Genomic DNA, 21,355 nt, shown 5'->3' on the forward strand with positions numbered 1-21,355 from the left:
TTTTTGGCGGGGGGGGGGGGGCGGGGGGGGGGGGAGAATTAAGGAAGCCTGAATATTTAATCTGTTACACGCGGAGGAATGCTCAAGGGGCTCGCAAGAACTTGTTTTGCTGCACGTTGAGCAACACCACATGGCAAAGCCTTGAAATTAGAGCAAATGCTTGAAGACAGGGCGTAGCTGCCTTTTGGAGCTCGTCCTTGATGGGCTGCATTTTATTAGAGAGCAGAGCTTTGCATCACCAGTCAGCATGCAGACCTGGGCTTTACTTGATGACATTTCAGTATGGTGGTTGCCATGGCTTTAAATAAATAAGGGTAAGTGTGAAATCAACAGTCATCAGGCCAAACAGGGAGGGGCACAGTTTCTAAAGAAGAGACATTTAGAAGACACTTAAGCAGTGATAACAAAACAAAGTAAGTTAAAAAGCATTCTGAAAAGTAGTCTTAATTATCTGCCACTTAAACATACAACAAATATTACCATTAAATACTGTTTTAGAGATAAATATTATTTTTTCCTTGAATTCCTTTTTTTTTTCTCCTTCCTGGTGCTGATAAATTCAACTATCATCTCTCATATTCCCAGTGGGGAAAGGAATAAAGACATAAACTTTATTAGACACTACTGGCCTGCTGGGAAAGTGGTATCATACCACACAGACATACCAGCTTGTGCGGTGATTTCACTTACAGGGTGCACACAAAGACTGTCAAAGATCACAAGGATTTACAATACAATTTTACTAACTGGCCCAAAATGCTTTGGACAGATAACAACACTTTGGCAGCATTTTTGGAATCCCTATTCTGAAGGTGTCATCTTGCAGACTATAAATAGGTGTTCTAGCTACTTATGGCCATAACTTATGTGACATTAGATATAACAAGAACATTTAACTCCCTAACAGTATTTCCTCAATACTTCTGTCACCGTCCCATGAAGGATGCTAAAAGACAAAATGGTAAAAGTTGGAAAAATCCAAGAATTCAAACTCTGGCTCTACTCGTGAAGAACAGCAAGTTTTAAATCAGTATCTTCTACTGCTCTCTTTCCATAGCAGTTACTACGGAAAAAGAAGGAGACTATCCTAAATACACTCTCTGGAACATCACACTAACTTTACTTGACACTACTCCATTGCTTCTGCCCTGCATTACAAGAAAATCTGGAGATTTATGAAACAGAGGTGTGGGAAAGATTGTCAAGTTCAGTATGTTATCTTTCAAATTACTCAGCATGTACCAGAAGACTATCTTTAGTTAGTTAGTTAGCTAGTTAGTTAGTTAAAAATTGTTAATCCCTAAAGGTCAATTTTCCATATGAGACAGGAGGGACACATCCCTTGGGGCAGTGGGAAGCTCTCTGAAGAAAACGGTATCGAACAGCTTCTCAGAGTTCAAGCTACTGGCCATGATTTTTCACATGTTCAGTCCATTGTTTTAGAACAGGGATGCAGTGAGAAGCCTGACTCTCAGTAGCTTCAGCTTTCTCCATCTATGACAGAAGTAATACCACAGTTGTACAACCACTGATTGTAACTGAACAGTTGCAAGACATGCTTTAAGGTACCTATTAGAAAGGTTTTCAAATTTATTCAAATAAATTTTGAGGTAAGAGTAAAATAGGACTCAACCTATAAAAGTAACTGGACTTGCAAAATCAAAACAGAGACTATGACCAAAGATTTTTTCTTTCCGCCCCCTTGTATGGGATGGGAGTCTGTTACTGACCTCAGCAAGACAGCTATGCAGAACCTATTTAGCTGATTTACAATTCCACCCACACTTAGTTCTTAACCAATAAGTAACAGCAGTAGTAAATCTTATCAGCAGTGTGCTAAATATCAGAATCTAACAGTGTATTAGTGCACAGTGAACTGGTCATATCTATTATCTCCATGTTAGCAAGGCTTCAAATCTGACCATCACTTCAAAGCATTCCTACAGAAATGGTCATTCTTTAGCCAGAACATTTACTCCTTAAACTATTGCAGACCCTGTTTGTTACTAGTACTAGAAATTCAGAGCAAAGCTCAATTTACAACTAGCTATGCTATGGATAGAGATTTTTTGACAGCAGACAAAAAAGCAAACATCACGTAGGTAATTATTTAGGGTGACTCCTTCAAAACATTATTTATGATAATCATCATTTCACCTTACAGTAAACTACTACATATGAACTGCAGCACTTCAGATAACATTAAGGCTAAATGTGACTTTAAAATAAGTTCTCTTTTTGTGTTAATTTAGCATTGCAAGATCTGACAGTTCTCCAATTTGAATGGAAATCTAAAAAATCTCCTTGTGATCACACACAGAAATGAAGGTTAGTCTTCTTCTGGAAGAATTTGACCACAACAAAAGAATATGAAAAATCCCATTGTGTACTGTTGCAGCTAAGAAAATCACAGTTCCTTCCTTTTGGCCATCCCCTTCTCTATGCATGCTGGTGTCTATGCACAGCACCTCCACATGCATTTGCAGGTATCTGTGTCCTTCAGAAGAATTAGTTCATAAAGGCTGGATTTGCTGTTTCTTCAGTTAGTCCTCACTGACTTGAGAGGATACCGCCCAAAGCAGGACTCCAGCACAAGAACTCATGTCCCCTGCAGACACAAGATCAAGACTCAGTGTTTTTACATAAGTAACACACTTTTGTCAAGACTACTCAACTGAAAGTTGCATTTCAATACACAGCACTGGTGTGAAGATAGAGATCCTAGACAGGTTTCCTTCCTCCCCACCACTGTTTCCCCAGTGGGACCCTGCAAAGGCAACTCAAGCAAGGCATTCTAATTGACCTGTATGAAGCCAACTGTTTCAACGCTCAAGCAGAGATCCGGTTTGTGACTACATTGATGCAGAAAGTAAGCCTTCAGGTATGCAATAGCTTAGGAAAAAGTGCTCCCAGACTAAAGCAAGCAGCAAGGATCAATGCCCATAGCAAAGCAACAGGATGGCGCCTTGGAAACTGCTCATTATGATTTATGTGTATACATTTCTAGATTCTTTTAGCAACACACATACAACAGCAGGTTCTCCACTGTGCCCTCACTGTTGCAGTGCTTCTCAGAAACCTACATTTAGCTTGTCACACATGACCAGTTCATGGAGAAGTTGCTTCTGTCCCGCCTCCAAGTTACTGAGTCGTTATGAAGAGAGAAGTTTCACAGCACCAACAGCTGCAAGACACTTCATAGGCTAAAAAGAGACAGATCTCTGAAACACTGGAGAGTAATTATGAATTACTAAAACCTCTTGTCTCCCATAATGTACCATAATGGCCTAAGTCTCCATATATTCAGATTTAATTCAACACCTTCATAACAAAGTTGCACCGTGTGCAGCATGATTAAGGAGTTTTTTATAAACTTTAGATTCTGCACTTGTCACAGGAGCGTTTATCATTCTTCATCAGACACACTAAACCCAGATGCAACCCCACAACAAGTGACTGCGGTGTGAGAAGGATGAGTTAACATTTGCAGGATTATTATGCACTGTGAAAGCTTTCTGTCCAAGACTTTTTCTGCTGATATAAGTCTTGCCAAATACTGAAAGAGGTGAATCCCTGACAGACTTTACTGTCCACCTCTGCTGGAAGATGAGCAGTCACTACAAAGAGTACTGATCAAAAGAAGTGACCAATGAGCAACAAAACAGGCTAAGAATTCTTCAACACTCATTCTTAAGTAAAACTTCAAACAAAATACTGGAAAAATGGAAGTGGTTTTGTACAAATCAAAGATGTATGCAGATATGTCATACTCCAATTTGTCTACTTGCTAAACATAGAAACTTGGAGAATCAAGTCAGGAAAGAGCAAAATTATCCAGCAGCAGTCACAGCTGCACATATAAATAAACGAAAATGTAACTCATTGCTTTTCCTTTTTTAACTTGCACTCTAGAAGCAGGACACATAAAATGCATCAAAGAATGACTTATGTTACAAGTAGATGGGTTTTTTTCTCTTGCATAAATATCTCAGATATAGACAGCAGCTCTAAGAAGCTGCTGGATTCAAATAGTTAAGACTCCAGTTATGGCAGCCAAGATACTATTTTCAGGACAACTAGTAATTCAGACCAGGCACACACCTGTACTTCAGACACTATCAAACAATACTCTTCAGTACTTTGGGAAGCATCAATGACTTATATAACTGTTTAAAAATTACTTGCCTAACAAATTTTGACTTTAACAGCTGCAAAATGCAGAATGCCTCTGGGCTTAACCTGGGCAGATCACTCCTTTGTCAAAGGTGAGACAGAGAGTCAAACAGATATTTAAATGAATAAAGGATGCCTCATGACTCTTTCTTCTGTAAAGACATAAACACAAAGATAACAAGGAACTGTCTAGGGCCACTCTTATCTTGAACAGTGCATGAGAGTCAGTAGTGACTACTGACATGCAGTGGAGAGTCCAGATCTGTTGAGATATTTACCTTCTGGAAGACCATCAAAGGGTCATAACAGAAAACACGACCATCAACACCAGAATCACTCCTCACCATGATCAGGACTTACCATGTCCAAATACCTACGCTTCTCAAAGTACACAAAGTACTTGTGTTTTTGGAAAGGTGCTCTAAGCATACCAAATGGGCTTGACCTGGAATCACAGTGAAAGTTTTAAGAACAACTCACCAGCTACCTGGAACTGTTTGGAGACCTTGTGATTCTGACAGACTTCACTACACTGGAGACTAAACCAATCAACTTTCTAGCAATGGCATCATTTGAATCAGTGTTATCAGAGTAGCTTCCTTGCACTCACAGCAAGCAGGGGCAGATCTGAAGGGAGCTCCACCCTCTGCCCAAGGAAGGAGTGAACAAGACTTCCCTTACTGAAAACATTCCCTCTCCTATTTCCCAAGACAGAAAAGATCTGATAACAATTCAAATAAATCAAAGTCATATATGAATCAAACTATTGTGCTGTAGCACCTAAATGAGAAGGCACTTTACATCTAAGCCAAGACACTAGTTCAAGCACATTCAAAAACTGCTGAACAGCAAATGAGATGTGCACAGGAGCAAGCACTCAGTAACCAACGCACACAAAGGAGGAGACTGTAGTCTCCAGAGCAGATTACATCTAGGGCAAAGAAACAAAGATGGACAAATGTTTATTTGTAATGGGTTTGCATCTGGAATGAAAACCAGATTAGAAGGACATGAGGGTAGCCTGCAAATCAAGTCACTCAAAAGGAGTCTTCACAAGGACTAGCAAATAGTGTGCAAACCTGTAACAAAGCATGATAGTTTTGAAAAATGAAGAAAAATGCTAAAAAGAACTGAGCTAACAGTGAACATAAACTCTTTTATTTTGGGGTTTTAATCTTTTTGTTTGCTTTTTTTTGAGTTTTGTTTTTGAGGGGTTTTGTGTGGGTTTTTTTCTTTCTTGCAGTAACACACAGCCAACTTGCTTGGTGTTACTGAAAAGGAGCTACATGGATGCAAATCATACAAACAGTCTGGAAAATTTTTACTCAGTATCTATCTTTTAGCATCTCACAGTGACCAAAGTTTTTGGCAGAAAATCAAAACCTAAAAGACACATACGTTTAGCAACAAACTGAAGCAAAAAGGCATACAAAATAGAGAAGCCATATTTAAAGATTTAGGAACACAGCAGGGCTAAAAGTCAGAGTATTGATACATTTTAGAAGACAGGAACATTCAAGTCGGACAGCTGCAGCAGGTAAGTACTCCTGAGTCTTTTTATATTGGTTTAAAGTGTTAGGTGCTTAGGCTTTCCACTCAAATACCTGCAAAAAAAATGCAGCAATCTCTAGCAGAACCAACCCAAGCAGGAAAAAACCTCAACCACCCCAACATTATTCTCAAATTTTGTCAGTGTTAGATCCTATTTTTTAGCCTAAATGCCACCTAAAAAAAGGCATTTATAAAGGTAACCTGCCACTCTACAGAAAACACTTTCTTTTGGATGACTCTACTACCAGAACAGTAGCCTCTGGCAGAGAACTGGAGCTGCCAGACTCACTAGTAATCTCTCATCAGTCGTCAGGGTAAGAGAGCTGGCCTGTCACCACTTCTACCACTGAACAGATGTCAGCTAGAACAGAAAGCAGGCTATCAAAGAAGTTACCACATGAGGTCTTTGAGATGCTGGGTGCAAGACTCCTCTTGCAGAAAAGTTCAAACTCAAGTGAGGTAATGTGGGGTGGTTTTCAGCTTTAACACTACCATGCCGAAAGGGGGCAGCTCATTATAACCCTGCTAGACTATAGACCACTAGAGCCTTGCCCGTGTCTGGGAAGGGGAACTGCAGTGATTCCCATGCCTTATGGATCCCCCATATCTCTCGGATATTGCTAATTTTCTATGACCAGAAATTATGACATAAGTAAAGACCAAGTATTGCACAGCTTCATTCATCATTGTCCTGTGTTCTACCACAAGATCTTTACCTAGCCGTACACTCATTTGCAAAGACAAGGACCAAAGTAATAGTGTTTACCCATGTAATTTTTTATGATTTTTTCCAGGATTCCTTAAAAAAAACCCATCTCACTACATATGCAGTAAAGTATCTCACATCTACCAGGCAGCATTACCTCTCTCACTAGGGAAAAGTGTTAAGTGTGGGGGAAAGAAATTTTTTATTGGTTTCTCCAGACTTGCAGCAACTTTGCGGATGGGTGATGACTACCAAAGTAAAAACCACATTTTTCACCCAGTTATTATTTAACAGGCAGTGCTACAGATTGTATGCTGTATGGTTCAGAATGCCCTTAAGAAATCTTTAAACCTGTGCTAAGATCAAAATATTTTTTTATCTGCTCATTGGTATTTCTAACAGCAGAAAGTACTGTTACAGGCAATCATTTTCAACGACCAAAAAAGGCTCTGGTGACATGATTAAACAGTTATACAACGATTAATATGGCTTCTACCTAATTTGCATATGCATTAAGAAAAGAAATATCCTCGGAGCATCTCAGCTACAGGAACAGTGTAACTATGCATTTTCACATAATTTCATAGATGTGCCAGGAACAACTATGCACTAAAAGGAAAAGCTCATACACTTGACTGCTGCAGCTCAACTTTCTGAACAGATAGTGCTCACATATCCCCAATAAAAGCATGAAAAACTGTGAGTCTATCTCATTCTTATTGTATTTCAAATCATCAGCTGTAGCCTTCAGAAGAAGTAAGAGATGTTTACCAGCTCCTGAGTGGCTTTAACAGATCTGAGCAATTGCAGTACACCTAGAGATGTCTATGCTCTCTTGGCTCCTCATATGATTCCCCCTTTTCACCAGCTGGCACAGACACATATCCCCATGAAAGATTTGCCTCTGAGTTCAAGCAGAGTTTTTAGCACAGTTTCAACGAGGGGAGAGGGCCCCACACAGCAGCTGGATCTGCTCAGGAGAAGCCCTGCCTTCCCTCAGCAGCAGGGCCGGCCCGCGGCCTCCGCACGGAGGGCCTTCTGGTGAGGTGACCGTCACACTCCGACAGACCCTTCCCACTGCACCATTGCCACAGGGCTCGGCAGCGCTGCGCTAGCGGCTATACTCAAAATACACAGGTGCAGCAGAAGCATGGAATGCAGTGGCACCGAGCAAGGGACCTAAAGCTTTCAAAAACTTATTGAGGATTATGTCTAATCAGAAGAAATAGTTCCTTTGCTATACTCTTCTACTAGTAAATTCTCGACAAAGAAATAAATCACACCAATTCTTCCCAACCAGAAAAACATTTCACATTCTAGCATCAACTCTTTCTGTCTCTAGAGTATTGCAGAAAGTTTCGTTAGAACGCTGTAGACCAAGAAGCAAGATACACAGATTTCTACTGAAAAATAAATCTAGTTCTCCATAATATTTCTGTGATTTATTCAAACAGAATACAATGGAATTATCACCTTTACAGCTAACCCACCCCAAACCTGAGCCCTTTTCTGTATAGCACTGAATTGTTACTATACTATGGAAAGAGCACACACTACTGGAATGTACACAGTGAAGGAAAAAAAGAGAAAAAAAAGTAAAGCTCTTTTTGCCAAAGTAACCATTTTCTCTACTAACATGTTATCTAGAAAAATAAGGTCTAGGCAACGTCCAAAAAGTGTTCAAGTTTCAATAAATAACTATCAATGCCCCAAGTTTGCACTGGCACAAGAAATATGGAGCATACAGGTTTAGAAAACTATTTTCTTATGACTGAGTCAGCAATGCATTTCATTCTGTTTAAGATTTACAACAAAAATCATTTCCCTTCAGGGTTCAACTTGAAAATCAAAGCCATGTAAGTGCAAGAGCACCCACACAGCTGTCTTAACTCTCAATGGCAAATTAAAGCTCTAGAGAAAGACAGTATTTTTAAAAAAGTTCTTTATCAATACCAAGAAAATATACATAGCCATATTATGTTTTAAATATATATATACACGCACATCTTTTCAAAAGGTACGATTCTGGCTATTTTTTTTTTAAGTTTGAAAAGCTTATCCATTGCTATACAGTTCAGTAAGGTGTATTAGGAAACACACGTTTTATATCCCCCATGAAAATAAAGTTGAATCTTTCTGTAAACAGTAATTTTCTTATTTTCGGAAATCTCTACAGACCTCAAGTACTTCACTGAAAAACTAACAACCACCTGCCCCAGAACCACCCACGGAAACCCCCTCTGCTGAATGCGACATCGACAGAACTCGGGAAACGCTTAGCAACACCCGGCTCTCGCAAAAAAACGCCTTCTCCGGGCGCAAATAAATAATAATAATAATTAATAATAATAATAAAAATAATAATCATCATAGCAGAAGGGCGGCGGCGGGCGCGCACCTTGGCCCCGCGGTGCCCCCGGGCGGGATGGGGCCGGGGCCGGGGCCGGCGGGGTGTCCCTCCTCAGCAGGCGCTGGTCTCCGGCGCAGCGGCGGCCGCCTCGGGGGCAGTCTCCCGCGGCTGGGCGGCGGCGTGAGGAGGAGGAGGATGCCCGGCGGCGTTGATGTGGCAGCCGGAGGAGAGGTGGCTGCGGACGCGACCCTGCAGCTGGGTGACCTGGGCGCGGAGGAGGTTGGCGGTGGCGGCCAGCTCGGCGTTCTGCCCCTTGAGCGCCTTCACCTTCTCCTCCAGCCGGGCGATGCGCTCCAGCTTCCGCCGGCGGCACTTGGAGGCGGCGATGCGGTTTCGCAGCCGCTTGCGCTCTGCCTTCAAACGCTCCTGGCTCTCCGCGTCCAGCGGCGACAGCGACGGCGGCGTCGGCGCGCTGCTGCCGCCCTCCCCGCCCGCCGACGGCGGCACCTCGGGCACGGTCTGCGGTTCCTCCAGGGACCGCGCCGGCGGCAGCCGGCCGCTCCCCAGACCCGCCGCCCCGAAGGCCAGGCCCGGCGGCGGCGGCGGCGGGGCGGAGGCGGAGGGGTAGGCGCTGCCCGAGGGGCTCAGCGGCCCCGCGGGGTTGAAGCCGCTCAAGTTGGTGTAGACGGCCGGAGGGTCGGCGGCGGCAGTGGCGGGGGCTCCCGGCGGCCCCGGGCGGGCGGTGCAGCAGGGTCCCGGCGCGGAGAGCGGCGGCGGTGCCGCCAGGAGCTGGTTCTGCTTGTGCAGGTCGGCCAGGGCCTTGACGAAGCCGTCGGCGAAACCTTCCTGCTCCTGCGTCACCGGCTGCCGGTAGAGGAACGGCCCCGCCGCCCCGCCGCTCCCCGCCCCAGGTGCCGTCGGCCCCGGGCTGCCCGCGCCCAGCCCCGCGCCCCCCTGGATCAGCAGCTGCTCCAGGTCTGCGGCCGGTGGCAGCTTCAGCAGCGGCAGCTCTGCAGCCGACCCCAGCGCGGCCTCCGGGCCGCCGCGGGCCGCCGCCGCTCCGCCGCCGCTCCCCGTCTCCGCGGAGCTCGCGGTGGGCGGCGGGGCGGCGGTGGCGGCGGCGGGCGGCGGCAACAAGCGCAGAGCCGCCGCGCTGCCGCGGGCGCCGGCAGGCGGGCGAAGGGCGAAGGGCCCCGGGAGCGGCGCGGGGGCGGCAGCCGGCAGGTCCCGCTTCTTCCCGGCGCCCAGCAGCAGCTTCTGCCCCGCCGCCGCATCGGCTCCAGGTCCGCCAGCGGTACCGAAACCCGGCAGCGGTACGAAGTCGGGCAGCAGCTCCAGTCCTTCCTCGGGATAAAACGGTGCCTCCATCTTCACGGCGGATCGCCCGCTACGCCCGCCGCTCATGCTGCCGCCCTCGCCGGCCGGCGGCGGCTCCGGCGCGGGGCGGGCCGGGCTGGGCGGCTGCTCCGCGGGGCCGGCCGCCCTCGGCTGGCAGCGGGGACTGAGCCGCCTCCCGGCGCCGCCGGACCCGCGCCACGCCCCGGGACCGCTGCCCGCCCCGCCGTCGCCGCCTCCCTGCTGCCGCCGCCGGTCCCCCCCCCCCCGCTCCTTCCCCCGCCCGCCGGGCTTGCGCGGAACGGCTTCCCTGTGGGGTGTCCGTGGGGAACACGCGCTGCTCCTCCCCCTCGGAAACTCGCCCCGTGGCTGCGGTGTGGGAAAGAAAGCAGTGCCGGGGCCTTCGTCCGGGAATGAGGGGTTTCTCGGGGCCATCAGTTCGGCCAGGGGACGAGTCCTGCAGGAGGAAAAAGATCAATGGCCACGCGTGGCGGCTCCTGCGGGCAAGTGCTTGTGCCTTCGGTCTGTGATGGATGGGCACAGGATAGTGCAGGTGTCCGACTAATGATTCCCGACAACACGGTGCTGGAAAGTCTGACTTTCCAGACTGGGAGATGGCTCGGCCATCAGGAAACATGCCAACTAGTCAAACTAAAAGTCAGTCAGAAGATGGACATGGATTTGATGAAGCCTTTTTTTCCTGGAAAAAAAAAGTTAAGAGAAAAGATTTGAAACGGCCTAGATGTATTTTCAACATTTTCAAAATTACTGAAATGTGAATAGCATTTTCCAGTTTGGGGGTTGTATTTATTTGTTATCTTTACTCAAGACAATTGCCTCTGTCCCTCTCCAAGTTTCTGAAATTCTTACGGGATGAGGAAATTTCTTTCCACCCAGTCTTTTATAAATCCCTTTTGCTTCAGGATCCAATGTGATCCTGACAGAGCTGCTGAAAGCTCTCATTCAAGTCTTTAAAATCAGCTTGCTGACTGAGGGTCAATGGCTCATCTACACATTCACGAGATCTCCTCATCTGTGGTGGAACCCCTCAGTTACCTCAGTCACCTTCTGCAACCTACTTATGCTTTGCTCTCTCCCCAGGCATTTCCTCCCTACATATCAAGACCATGTGCCACTTCTCACAGTGTATAGTGAAACTGCTGAGCTCTGCTCTTAGCCCCACAATCTGTGTGGCCATACTGTGCCTCCCTTCTGCCTAGGTTCATTCCAAAACCAGGAATGGAGAAGGAGATGGACACTAGTGTCAAGTCCAGAAGGACTTCAACTCAGGATCCCTCTTCAGGTCCATAGGAGAGCTGGAGTCTAGGACTAAGGCCTTGGTGACCTTGACTCAAGTACTTTGGGGGCCCCAACTCTTGCTCATGGGGCAAGAGCTCCTTTTCAACACAGCCCGGTACCTTCAGTCCCTGCCTGGCTATGTCACAGCTGTTGCTCTCTTCAGCTCCATCTCCTGGGTGAACTTTAGACCTGTGTTTCCAGTTCTGCTCCTGGCACAATATCCTGCTGCTCCTGCCTGAATTACCTGGGTGGACCTTGTACTTGGTTCATCACCTCACCTTGTGTGGGTGTGTCAGTGGGTCCAACCATTAATGTCTGCCCTGCTCTTGTGCTGCAGGACTCTGGCTAGGCTGGTGAGCCTGGGCTTCGGCTCTGGCCACTCCCAGCTCATATTGCTGTGAGACGGCCCAGCTCTTCTGGTCCCTGAGGCTGTGGCAGAACTGCTGCCCAGAAAACTGGCAGCAGCAGGACTCGAGGGAGAGGAAAGCCATGAGGCAAAGGCCAGGGACAGAGGCGTTCACATGGATTGGGGGAGGAGTAACCATATTTTTCTTGGTGAGGAAGGTAGTGTTAGAAAGAGCTTATTTTGGTTTCCTTGTCTCTTGGCTGACCTAGCAGGAGAGGGGGCAGAGTTAGCAGCACTCAGCCAACACTGGGTACTGAAAACAGCTCATGCGAGTGGCTTTGTGGAAGTACTGCTGAAGCTGCTGGGCAAGCAAATGATAGTGACTGGTACCTTCCATCAGCTGGGCAAAGGGGGCTGCCAAGGCAGAGAAGCCACAGGCTCCAAGCTAAAGCCAATACACCTTCTTTTCTTTCCCTCACAAAGCAAATGTAGAGGGGGAAAGTAGACTGAGGAGAAAATAATGGTCTGTGTGTGGTCAGAGAAAAAGCTGCGGAGGTTCACTTCTGTCTGAGGACATGGTCAGGGAATCTCTAGATATAATGTTACACTTGACTGGGGTGTAACATTATATCTAGAGATTCCCTGACTATGTCCCCAGACCCAAGTGAACTTCCACAGCTTTTTCTCATCACTCACCTAAAGGTAGGTTCCTTCGTCATTCCTGTACAAAAACTGTCACTCCTGTAGGATGGTTTTACTTGCTGAACTAATGCAGAGTTCAAAAGTGAGCCTACAAGAATGGTAATATGTTGAAACTGCTCAAAATAAACCTATTTGTACAAACAGATCGATTTATTGAGAGGTCTATCTACTGTTTGCTGATGCACCTGCAACCCACATTTAGGCGAGTGACACAGAGTTGTTTTACACATCCTTCATTCACCTGTGTGTTACGGCAATGTGGTCTTTGCGTTGTTTTCTTTGGCCTTTCCCCCGCCCCTTTTTTTTTTTTTTTTTTTTTTTTTTTTTTCTCTCTTCCCGAAGAGAGCCAGAACCTCCCGCCGGGCTCACAGAACCAACTTCTTCCTGTCCCTGTGACAGCCGCGTGTGCACACCCGCCCGCCCGACCGCAGGCCTGCCTGCCAGATGGGGCGATCATCCCCAGCCAGGACTTCGGGCATGGCGCGGCCGGAGTAGTCCCTGAAGGGTCTCTCTCCGTGCAGGAACGACCGCAGCACAGCCCTCGGTCCCGGGATTGTGCCCAGCGGGGCGGGAGGCGCTGCCCAGCTGTGGGTGGGGGGGGGAGAGGCACTGCCCTGCTGTGGATGCGGGAGGGGGTGGACAGCGCTGCCCAGCTGCGCGTGACGGGGCGTGTGGGCGGTGCTGCCCGGCTGTGGGTGCGGGGTGTGGGCGGTGCTTCCCGGCTGTGGGTGCGGGGGGATGTGGGGGCCACTGCCCGGCTGTGGGTGCGGGGTGTGGGCGGTGCTTCCCGGCTGTGGGTGCGGGGGGATGTGGGGGCCACTGCCCGGCTGTGGGTGCGGGGTGTGGGCGGTGCTTCCCGGCTGTGGGTGCGGGGGGTGTGAAGGCCACTGCCCGGCTGTGGGTGCGGGGGTGTGGGCGGTGCTGCCCGGCTGTGGGTGCGGGGGTGTGGGCGGAGCACGGCCCCGAGAAGGGGGCGGAGCGAGCGAAAGGAGGCGGCTGGATTGGAGGGCCGGCCAAACAAAGCTCCGCCTCCACCCCGCGCGCCGACGCGCCCAGTGGGCGGAGCGCGGTGCGCGCCACTACCGCGAGAGTTTCCGTTGAAGCTGGCGCCGCCATCTTGGAGTTGGGAGAGGCCGCGCGTCCCGTTCCCGTCCCTCTCCGGAGGGTCACGGGCGTGCGGGGGGGCCGCGGGAGGCGGGGGAAGCATGGGCGCCCGGCGGTGAGTTCGCGGCGCCCCGCCGGCTCGTCCGTCCCCACGGAGGCCGCGCCGCGGCGGCCGCGGGGCTGGGCGGGATGGTGCAGTCCTGTTCCGCCTACCGCTGCCGGAACCGATACGACAAAGAGAAGCCCATCTCCTTCCACAAGTGAGCGCGCGCGGGCGCCGGGGCGGGGTCGCGCCCGGGGGCGGGGCCAGCGCGGGGCCGCGCGCGCGAGGTTCGCGGGGAGCCGAGAGGTAGTGCGCGCGGGCGGGCGAGTACCGACGGACGGACGGACGGACGGACGGACGGACGGATGGACGGATGGATGGATGGATGGGGGATGGATGGATGGATGGATGTGTCTGTTCGCGGCCGCTCAGAGTGGCAAGCCTCGCCCGCCCCTCTCGGCGGCTCCCTGGGGAAAGCCACGGGACAGGATCCTCTGAGCTGCCTGTTTCAGAGCGAGAGCGGGCTGAGACCACCCCCTGCTGGGGGGCAGGAGGGGTTTGGCTCCGGCCATTAGCCCCCGGGTTATAACGCTTTCCAGAAAAGCTGAAAGTACCTCTTACTTGCAGGTTTCCTCTTACAAGACCCGATCTTTGCAAGAAGTGGGAAGCTGCTGTTAAGAGGAAAAACTTCAAGCCGACCAAGTACAGCAGCATTTGCTCAGAACACTTTACCCCCGATTGCTTTAAGAGGGAGTGCAATAACAAGCTCCTAAAAGAGAATGCTGTGCCCACAATATTTTGTTACACTGAACCCGGTGAAAAGGTAAACCGAAAGCACCCATGGCTGCAGGTGCCGCAACGCGTTGTGCGTGTCACTGTTTGCAGCGTGGCAGGGACAGGGTGCAGGCTGGGAAGGATACAGGCTGGGAAGGATGAAGGCTGGCAGGGTGCTGAGGGTGTGTACCTGGGGTCACTAGGAAGGCTGTGGTGACTGAAACACCTCTTACAGCTTTTCTTGTTTTCTGTGAGGCTGCCCGAGGCTTTGAAGTGCACAGTGTTGTACAGGCGGACTCTGGCTCAGACCTGCTCATGTGTCCCTTTAATTCAGCATCCATGTGCTGAATTAAATGGAATGGCAGCAAAGTAAGAAGATACTGCCCTGCAGTTAAGCTGTTCTACAGCATTTCCTGCGTATTTGGAGTCTGAGAGAGCCTTCATTAATGCTTGCAAGTGGCATTATTCTCTTCCCATGGCTGATGGCTACTGCTAGCCTTGAAGAGATGGTGGATGTTAACTGAAACTTCACTGTCCTCTTAAGAGGAGGCCCTCTGGCTTTGCAAAGTTAAAAGTGAGCAGCAGAACCTTACCTGCACCTGCTGTCTGTCTGTCCTGAGACCACCTCTGTCTTGCCTAGACCTTGTGTTCAAAAGCCAGACTGGTCCCTGACTTCTGATGGTAGAGTTTTCTGTGTGAGGTATTCTTTCCTTCACTGTGCCACTAGAGCAATTTACTGTGAGATGCAACTCACTTGTGAGTTCTTCCTTCTTGATGTAATAACTTCAAGACAAGAATGGAAAAGGTTGATTTTTAACTCCTTTAAAGGATATAAAATATCTGCTCTCTCATCGCTCTGCCATAGAGAAAGTGGTAAAGGAGACAGTGATAGATACAATAGGTCTAGGGAGCAAAAGATTGAAATGGGATGAAGTTCACAGAGGAAAATTCAGATTTTTCTTGTTCAGTTTTTCTATTTATATACAATATTGGATTGCTGCTGAAATAAAAAGGCAATGCATTTGAAAAATGAAAAGTGGCTAGTAACAGATAAGAGAATATAAACAGAATGTAAAAATAAGGAGATGGACGATTTACAGGGAAATATGGCTGTGTTTTTTTGTTTGATTACACTTCCTTGCTTATCTGTGCAATACACATTTTCTTCATTGTGTGTAAAATACTTGCAAATTTTTTTACAGTCTGAAAGCTGAATGGGTGTATAGGGTAGTCTGCAAAAGTACTGTTGGTGCAGCAGGATTAGTAGTGAGCCACGTTCCCAATTTCGCTGTCATACCTGGATCTACAAAAACACAGAAGAGTGAGTGCCTTTTAATTCTGAAGGATTTAGTTCTATTCTTCTTTGTCTCATGGCACTTTTGAATAAGTTGCCACATATCTTCAAGTAACAATGTAATAACAAAGAATAGTAGTGGTTGTTTTGGAGTTGAATCCACACTGATTTTGAAATACAGTGAATTTTGTATTTTGAAAAATTTTGAAAATTATTTTTTTCTTTTGCACAATGTAATTTGGTATATTTTTCTTTACTTATGTCTTAGGAGAAGTATTTATTGCCTGGAAGAGGTAATTAGAAGTCACTGGTTATGTCACAGTGATACCAAAGATCTGTTCTCTGTGATATGTTGTGACAATAGTAATTTGTAGATAGAGGTAGCATATGCTCGGTAGCTTCAAATAGTCTCTGTGTATTCAGCAGTCCAGCAGTGATCTGATTTTTGCTTTTGTTTCCAGCAAGAATGAGTTTCTTTTTGCTGGCTTTATCTTTGCCTTGTAGGGTTTATTTTTTTGTAGAAAAATTTGATGATGACAGCTGAAAGGGTCAAGTTCTTTAGGATATTCATATGTGAATAGGCTAACAGCAGCAGTTTTTTATAACTGAGAAATAAGACTGATAGTTGGCTGGTTTTGTATTTTCATGTGATCAGTTACTTTTGAGTGCGTATTAAATTTCCCTTTAATGCCAATCGCCACTTGCCTTCAATACCAATCACTAAACTGCCTTTTCAGTTATTGTCTGCCAAGTTGTTGTAGTTTGTATGAGGGACAGTTAGACACCCAAACATCTAATACTATCTTGTTTGCATGTTAAGCCAAGGAACTTAATGATATGACCTTCAGATCTGATGAGCTTGATGTTCTGATGGTGAGGACTGTTGGCTGTTCTTCAAGTCAACATTTTCCCAGTCCTTATGCTTTTCTTTGTACTAATGGTGTTGGCAACTGGTGGGTAGGTAGAAAATTGTTTCAGTGCCTCTTTTACTGAGAATGTTTTCAGCTTTCTTTTTAGCAGGCAATTTGCAAGCTCTTTTTTTTCAACAGTGCTTTTTCAATCAACGTGTGCACAGAAGCATTTCTGAATTATACTGGATTCCTTTGGGGAAGAAAGAACCTGATTCTATGCTCTGGCCTATACTCAAGTGGTTTGGGATCTGTGTTGTCCTGAACTGTACAAGTGGATCTATCAAGAGCAATGTGATAAAACATGCAGTTTTATCCGCAAAAGAAACCCTGCAGTGGAGTTGAGCCAACTGATATTTTGCTGCTGCCAAAAGGCAGAAATGTGCTTCTCCCCTGTCCATTCCATCTGCCAGCTATGCAGTCCTGTTTCTTAACATAACCTGGCAGTGTGAGCTCACAGCCCACAAGGCCAGTCCTGGGCTGCATCCAAAGCAGCGTGGGCAGCAGGGGAGGGAGGGGATTCTGCCCCTCTGCTCTGCTCTGGTGAGACCCCACCTGGAACACTGCATCCAGCTCTGGGGTCCCAGCACAGGAAGGACAGTGACCTGTTGGAATGAGTCCAGAGAAGGCCAGGAAAATGACCAGAGGATGGAGCACCCCTCTTAGAGAGACAGGCTGAAAAAATTGGAGATGTTCAGCCTGGGGAAGAGAAGGTGTGGAAACCTCATAACAACTTTCCAGTACCTAAAAAGGGCCTACAGGAAGGCTGGAAAGGGACTTTTTTTACAAGGGCAGATAGTGACAGGCCAAGGGGGAATGGCCTTAAATTGCAAGAGGGCAGGTTCAAATTAGATATTAGGTAAAAATTCTCTACTGTGAGGGTGGTGAGGCACTGGAACAGGTTGCCCAGAGAAACTGTGAATGCTCCATCCCCAGAAGTGTTCAAGGTCAGGTTGGATGGAGCTCTGAGCATCCTGGTCTAGTGAAAGGTGTTCTTGCCCATGACAGAGGGGTGTTGACACGGGATGATCTTTAGGGTCCCTTCCAACCCAAACCATTCTATGAATCCATGATTCTCAGTTCTTCCACATACCAGGGCAGGTGTAGGTCATACTTTGTGTTGCATTGCTTTGATATTTAGTAATGGACAGAAAATTTATGCAGTGATAGTGGGAGATCAAATAGCTTTCTGTCATTTTAGCAACTATGTTTGAGCAATGAGTAAATACCAAAGATGAGAGGGCAGCTTTGCTGTTGAAGAGCTGTTTATTTTGGTTCATGATGTCTCTTGCAACCAAGCCCTTATGCTGCAGCCCAAAGCCAGTGACAGAGTCCCTTCCAGTTATTGAGAAGACTGATGTTGCTGTGTCTATCTCTCCGTGCTGCCAGCCTATCAGCCTGCTCAGTAGTTGACCCTTATTCTACCTCAGCAGAAGATTGTCTGCTTCTGATGTGTTTTTGATTAAGTTAGCTGATAGGCTCAATTACATAGTGATGTGACAGCAGAAAGAAGGAGGGCCAAAGGGGAATGGGATGGCAGTGATGAGTTACTAGGTCATCTGAACTCTGTTTTATGGAACTGCAGCCTGTGTTCTTGCTTCTTAGGTAATTGTGGATATAGATTTCAAAAATCTGCTCATCAAAAGAAGTGTTTAGACATTAAGGGCTTGAGTTTCAAAGAGACCTTAAAATGAAGCTGCTTTAAAATATGTCCAGTTGAGAAGCCAGACAAAGCAGGCCCAGAAATGTTTGCCAGTTTTTAACATCTTGGCTTTGAAATTTATTTTATTAATTTAAAACCTGGTTGTTCAGTTTGTTCTGGGGTTATTATAAGGGAGTTGAGTTGTAAACAATGTTAAGCATTAAATGTACATTTTTTTCTTGTTCTTTCTAGTCTGAGGAGTTTGCAGAGCAGCCAGAAGATCCACTGCCACCTCCTCCACTGCCACCGCCACCACCACCTCCGCCGCCACCACCACCACCAGCAGCTCCAGTACTGGCACCATCTCCATCGACTCCTTCTTTTCACTTGTCTCAAATAGATGCCAGATTTGTAGATCCAAGTATTGGATTATTGATGCCCCCTCTCCAGACCCCCAGCAATCTTGCTGTTTTTTGTGATCATAACTATACCGTAGAGGATACAGTTCATCAGCGAAAAAGAATTCAACAGCTGGAGGAACAAGTTGAAAAACTGCGGAAGAAGCTCAAGACAGCGCAACAGCGATGCCGGCGTCAGGAAAGACAGATTGAAAAACTGAGAGAAATTGTTCAGTTTCAGAAAGAAAAAGACATATTGGCAGGAAAAGGCTATGTGATTCTGCCTAATGACTATTTTGAAATCGTAGAAGTACCTGCCTAGAAGTCAAGAACATCTGTTTTCACTTTGGTAGGCCAAGAAATTTAGTTTAAAACCTAAATTCTTTCTAATTCTGTATGTAAGACTCTCCAGAATTCTATAACAGTAATTAAGCAGTCATACAAATAAGATATTTTTTCTTCATTGTCATTTCAGTTTGATACACTTTTAATATATTGAAGATGCAAGCTTCTCAGAATTAGAATATGCAATTAATTTACAAAATCTGAATTGCTTCCAGAAGGAAAAGATGCAAGATTGAAGACCCATAGAAATTTACTTTTTTTTTTTTTACGATGTCTGTCTTATACTTACAGGGGATGGGAACTGAATCTGGCTGAGAGTGAAATTTGGGTGGTTGTACACCTAGTGCTTTGTCAAGACTTCTAATGTTGGCTTTGGTAATCCCCAGTAAGTAGTTTTCACTGATTTTAGAAAGAACAGAATTAGGTCAGCTAACATCTGCAAGTGCTGCAGAAAGATAGATAAGATGCACATTTCAGTCTGGGAAAACTTCCAACTTCAGTTTGCTATGCATTTGAAGCACTGCAAAAAGTCTAATTCCTGGATCCCTTTGGGTGAGGTATGTAAATGAACCTCTTCTTTTGGAGTAACTGTTTGTCACATGTGTGTTTTGAGGGTGATGAGAAGAATTCATTAGCATAGCTAACGAGAGCCGTAGATGCATCTTTTGTTTTGAGGGCACTTAAAAATAGTCCTGAAGTGCAGGGCTGAACTGAAGCATATGTTACTGCACTGTTGGCAGGGTCAATAAGACAATGTACTGTTTACAGTGACTGCTTGCAAAAGTATACTGGTAATACACAGTTCAGTGTGTTGTAGGGTCATCTACCCATAAACACTGTAACTGGTCAAGTGTCGTCCTTGGTTTTGAAATTATTTTGCATAATTGCATGTGTCAATAACACATGTCGACCATGTGTAGCTTCAGGAAATGAAGTAAGTTTTTTCTTTATCCAGGGAGTCAGATGTTTATGGCTTTGCAGTATGCAGTGGTTTTATTTCTTTCCTTTTTTCACTCCCCAAAGGGCATCCACCAAAGGGCAAATAGGGAACTAGACTTTGGAGTTGCTTGGTGCTAGACTGGTTTATAATATCTCAAATGCTGCTGCCTCTTATTCAGCCTTATTAAGACTCTTTCTAGTAATAGATTAAGCATGACAAAGCAGTGCAGCAGTTTGCACTTACTGTCTAATAATTTATTTCGTCAATGAACTCATTCAAAATGAGAGAAAATGGCTAACCCTAATGTAGGCTTCACAGCTGAAATTCCTGGATATACAAGACATGAAGAAAATTGAAGTCTGTGTCAAACTTGTATGCAATGTGGGTTCTAGCTCTGATGTTAAACAAGCCTTGTTCATGACGGCTTTAAAAGCTTCCCTTAATATCCCATTAGCATGACATTTTGAAATGTTTCAAACCAGTCTTGATACTTCTGACCTCACTCATGCCATGTGTCTATTTTCCCTACCGTATCATACACTTAAAATGAACAAAAATGCTGATGCTTCCTTTTGTGTACATTTATTATACCTAATTAAAAATTTGAAAAGCAAATGATGTGTTAGATTTTTAATTGCCCTCTCTTCTCTTTTCCCAGGATTTTGCCGAAATTGTCTTGACATTTTGCATTTTGATTTTCTACTAGTTTCCTTGTTTAGATGTTGGGTTCCCAAGTCTTGTTGCTGTTACACTTTGTGTTTAAAATTGGTAAAATTCAAAAGTGACAAGGAAAAGACGTTTAAAAAACTGTTGCTATGCTGTTGGCATGTGTGACCAGATAGCAGATTGTGTCTGTTTTCTCTGCAGAATACCCTCTCTTCTTACTCTTCTTGAATTTCAAGTGTGACTTCCTGAGGCACAGTGGATTGCGGCAGTACCACACCCCTTGCCACCTGCGTCTGCCCCCCCCACTTGGTTGTGTACTCGTACTCCTGCTGCCACCCTTCTTATGTCCTCCAGTTCTGGTGCTGGTTGCACCCTTCTGCGGGGCACTTCAGCTCACTAAAGCAGCAGGTTTGGCTCATAGTGGAGAGGCAGTGGAGGCCAGCAGTACCACGTCTGATACAAGTTAAAGACACGGCCAAAAGCGGGGCATGAGGAGAAGTAAATCCTCTCCTCTGGGTGCAATGAGCGTTATGTCAGCTGCTTCTGAAAATACAAGGGTAGCTTCCTACTCTTGATGTTCAGCACCATTTCCTTCCACCTTGGCCAAGGTTCCCTGTTTCCCCCCCACCTTATGCTCTGGCTGCTGTGCTTGTTGGGCCCTTCCTTTGGGTGTTCTAGCTTCATAACCCTTCAGGAAAGCAGCCCAACAAAACTAAGTCTGCAAGGTAAATTTAAGGTACACTGATAGACGGCTGGTGTGTGTAGTTCTTTTTTCTTTA

The 21,355-nt window shown here is 46.4% G+C and overlaps 2 protein-coding genes across 4 annotated transcripts; one reads left to right on the top strand and one right to left on the bottom strand.

Annotated features, from left to right (window-relative positions):
* Window positions 1-19: 19 nt before the first annotated feature.
* Window positions 20-10,253, bottom strand: LOC138103025 (transcription factor JunD-like). 2 transcript variants are annotated; one of them, XM_069000960.1, is made up of 2 exons: window positions 8,829-10,253; window positions 20-2,608 (listed from the first exon to the last, which is right to left on the bottom strand). In XM_069000960.1, exon 1 carries the CDS (start codon window positions 10,182-10,184, stop codon window positions 8,892-8,894), a length of 1,293 nt encoding a protein of 430 aa, XP_068857061.1. In that variant the 5' UTR covers window positions 10,185-10,253; the 3' UTR covers window positions 20-2,608; window positions 8,829-8,891. The 2 variants fall into 2 exon arrangements, with proteins under 2 accessions (XP_068857061.1, XP_068857060.1); XM_069000959.1 differs by having other exon boundaries at window positions 3,084-10,253.
* Window positions 10,254-13,422: 3,169 nt separating this feature from the next.
* On the top strand, window positions 13,423-20,525 carry THAP1 (THAP domain containing 1). 2 transcript variants are annotated; one of them, XM_069002080.1, is made up of 4 exons: window positions 13,423-13,826; window positions 14,237-14,432; window positions 18,480-18,974; window positions 19,262-20,525. In XM_069002080.1, the coding sequence occupies exons 1-3, from the start codon at window positions 13,756-13,758 to the stop codon at window positions 18,945-18,947; spliced, it is 735 nt and encodes a 244-aa protein (XP_068858181.1). In that variant the 5' UTR covers window positions 13,423-13,755; the 3' UTR covers window positions 18,948-18,974; window positions 19,262-20,525. The 2 variants fall into 2 exon arrangements, with proteins under 2 accessions (XP_068858181.1, XP_068858180.1); XM_069002079.1 differs by having other exon boundaries at window positions 13,424-13,826; window positions 18,480-20,525.
* Window positions 20,526-21,355: the final 830 nt, after the last annotated feature.

Source organism: Aphelocoma coerulescens, assembly GCF_041296385.1.
Source record: "Aphelocoma coerulescens isolate FSJ_1873_10779 chromosome Z unlocalized genomic scaffold, UR_Acoe_1.0 ChrZ, whole genome shotgun sequence".
In the NCBI taxonomy this organism is placed as follows: domain Eukaryota; kingdom Metazoa; phylum Chordata; class Aves; order Passeriformes; family Corvidae; genus Aphelocoma; species Aphelocoma coerulescens.

Bases quoted from the DNA above. Each gene is read 5' to 3' on its own strand.
- THAP1 (XM_069002080.1), top strand. From the start codon at position 13,756: ATGGTGCAGTCCTGTTCCGCCTACCGCTGCCGGAACCGATACGACAAA. The intron at 13,827-14,236 runs GTGAGCGCGCGC...TCTTACTTGCAG, and splicing joins AAGCCCATCTCCTTCCACAA to GTTTCCTCTTACAAGACCCG. The intron at 14,433-18,479 runs GTAAACCGAAAG...TGTTCTTTCTAG, and splicing joins ACACTGAACCCGGTGAAAAG to TCTGAGGAGTTTGCAGAGCA.
- LOC138103025 (XM_069000960.1), bottom strand. From the start codon at position 10,184: ATGAGCGGCGGGCGTAGCGGGCGATCCGCCGTGAAGATGGAGGCACCG.